General features: G+C 60.0%; 1 protein-coding gene across 1 annotated transcript in view; it reads right to left on the reverse strand.

Annotated features, from left to right (window-relative positions):
* The window catches only part of BCDIN3D (BCDIN3 domain containing RNA methyltransferase), a 5770-nt gene extending 4804 nt beyond the window's left edge, over nucleotides 1-966 (reverse strand). Inside the window, exon 1 of the mRNA XM_057388648.1 lies at nucleotides 765-966. Coding sequence (XP_057244631.1) covers nucleotides 765-956 — 192 coding nt within the window. The 5' untranslated portion in view covers nucleotides 957-966. The remainder of the gene's footprint in view (nucleotides 1-764) is intronic.
* Between the last annotated feature and the right edge of the window lie 740 nt (nucleotides 967-1706).

Below are 1706 nucleotides of genomic sequence, written 5' to 3' on the forward strand. Positions count from 1 at the left end.
CATAGGCTGCATTGTCCCCCAGTGCCCCCAAGTGCCCCCCAGTTTGTCCCAGTGTCAACCCTGTCCCCCCCACCAGTGACCTGTCTGCCCAGTGGCCCCCACCAGTGCCACCCAGTCTGCCCAGTGCCCCATGTACCAGGGGACTCCCAGTGTCCCCAGTGCCCCCTACCAGTGCCCTCCAGTGTCCCCAGTGTCCCCCACCCGGTCTGTGCCAGTGCCCCCAGTACCAGGGGACCCCCGGTCTGCCCCAGTGTCCCCCACCAGTGCCCCCAGTGTCCCCAGTGGCCCCCACAAGTGCTCCCCAGTGTCCCCAATGGCCCCCACCCGGTCTGTGCCAGTGCCCCCAGTACCAGGGGACTCCCAATCTACCCCAGTGTCCCCTACCAGTGTCCCCCAGTGTCCCCAGTGGCCCCCACCCGGTCTGTGCCACTGTGGACTGAGAGTACCAGGGGACTCCCAGTCTGCCCCAGTGTCCCCAGTGCCCCCCAGTAGCCCCCACCAGTACCCTCAGTCTGCCCAGTGTCCCCCACCCGGTCTGTGCCAGTGCCCCCAGTACCAGGGGTCTCCCAGTCTGTCCCAGTGTCCCCAGTGCCACCGCCAGAGCCTCACAGTGTCCCCTACCAGTGCCCCCCAGTGTCCCCAGTACCCCACATCAGTGCCCCCCAGTCTGCCCCAGTGCCCCCAGCACCCCAAACCGGTACCTCCCCAGTTGCCCCCACCCCATCCCCTCAGGGCGCCCCAAACCCGCCCGGCCGCCCCCTCACCCCGGAGTTGCAGCCCACATCGAGCCCGAGGAGCGGGCGGGCGGCCGCGGGGAAGAGGCTGCGCAGGAGCCCTCGGGGCAGGAGGCTGATGCGGCCCTCGGGCGGGTGGAACCGGGAATAATTCGGGAAGTTCCCGTAAGGAGCCGCGCCGGGCTCGGAGCCCCCGCTCTCCCCGCTCATGGGCGCCGCCATTTTGCTAACGCTCCCGGGCGCCGGACGGGAACCGCAATGAGGAGAAACGTTCCGAGGTAGAAATGTTCCGGGGAGAGCGATACGGGGCAGGGATGGGGACAAGTGACAGCGCCACCAGCGCAGGCACAGCCTCTTTGGGGCGAAAAGGAGAGATTTTTGAGATTTGGTGTAAAAAAAATCCTGTTTGGGCCCCGCCAGGCTGCAGAGGGACAGCGCCACCCACCCATGTGTCCCCTTGAACTCGTCCCCCCCCGTGTTGCCATGGCGACGCCGCGGCCTGGCGGGGGCTCAGGCCTTGGCGGGGTCGCGGTATTTAAATAACAAGTAAGTGTTAATTAGATAATATAAAAATCATATTTTATCATCTAAAACACATTAATTTTGCTCAAATAAATAGCACGTAATTGCTTCTTAAATCAACGCTATTAAAAGCATATTGAAATAATATAAATCGATGTCCTATAAATAAATACCATATAAATGTTATACACATAAATAACAAATGTTTTTTAAATCATATGTAAACACATGATTGCGCTGGGGGTGCCCTACAGGCTGCAGCTGGCAGAGGTTTTAGAGAAGAAAAAAATGAAAGTTCCCCATAAAAGGGGGGAACAAAAATGGGGGGAGGTTTAGGGTTAAGGGACCCTGCACAGGTTCAGGGTTAGGCTGGGACACGAAGCTGGATTGCATTTGGTGCTGGTTTCAATCACCGCGTGAAGAGCAGAGGGCGCCCGGAGATCACAAATG

Source organism: Malurus melanocephalus, unplaced genomic scaffold (assembly GCF_030028575.1).
Source record: "Malurus melanocephalus ecotype Western Australia unplaced genomic scaffold, MMel_1.1 scaffold_2230, whole genome shotgun sequence".
Lineage (NCBI taxonomy): Eukaryota > Metazoa > Chordata > Aves > Passeriformes > Maluridae > Malurus > Malurus melanocephalus.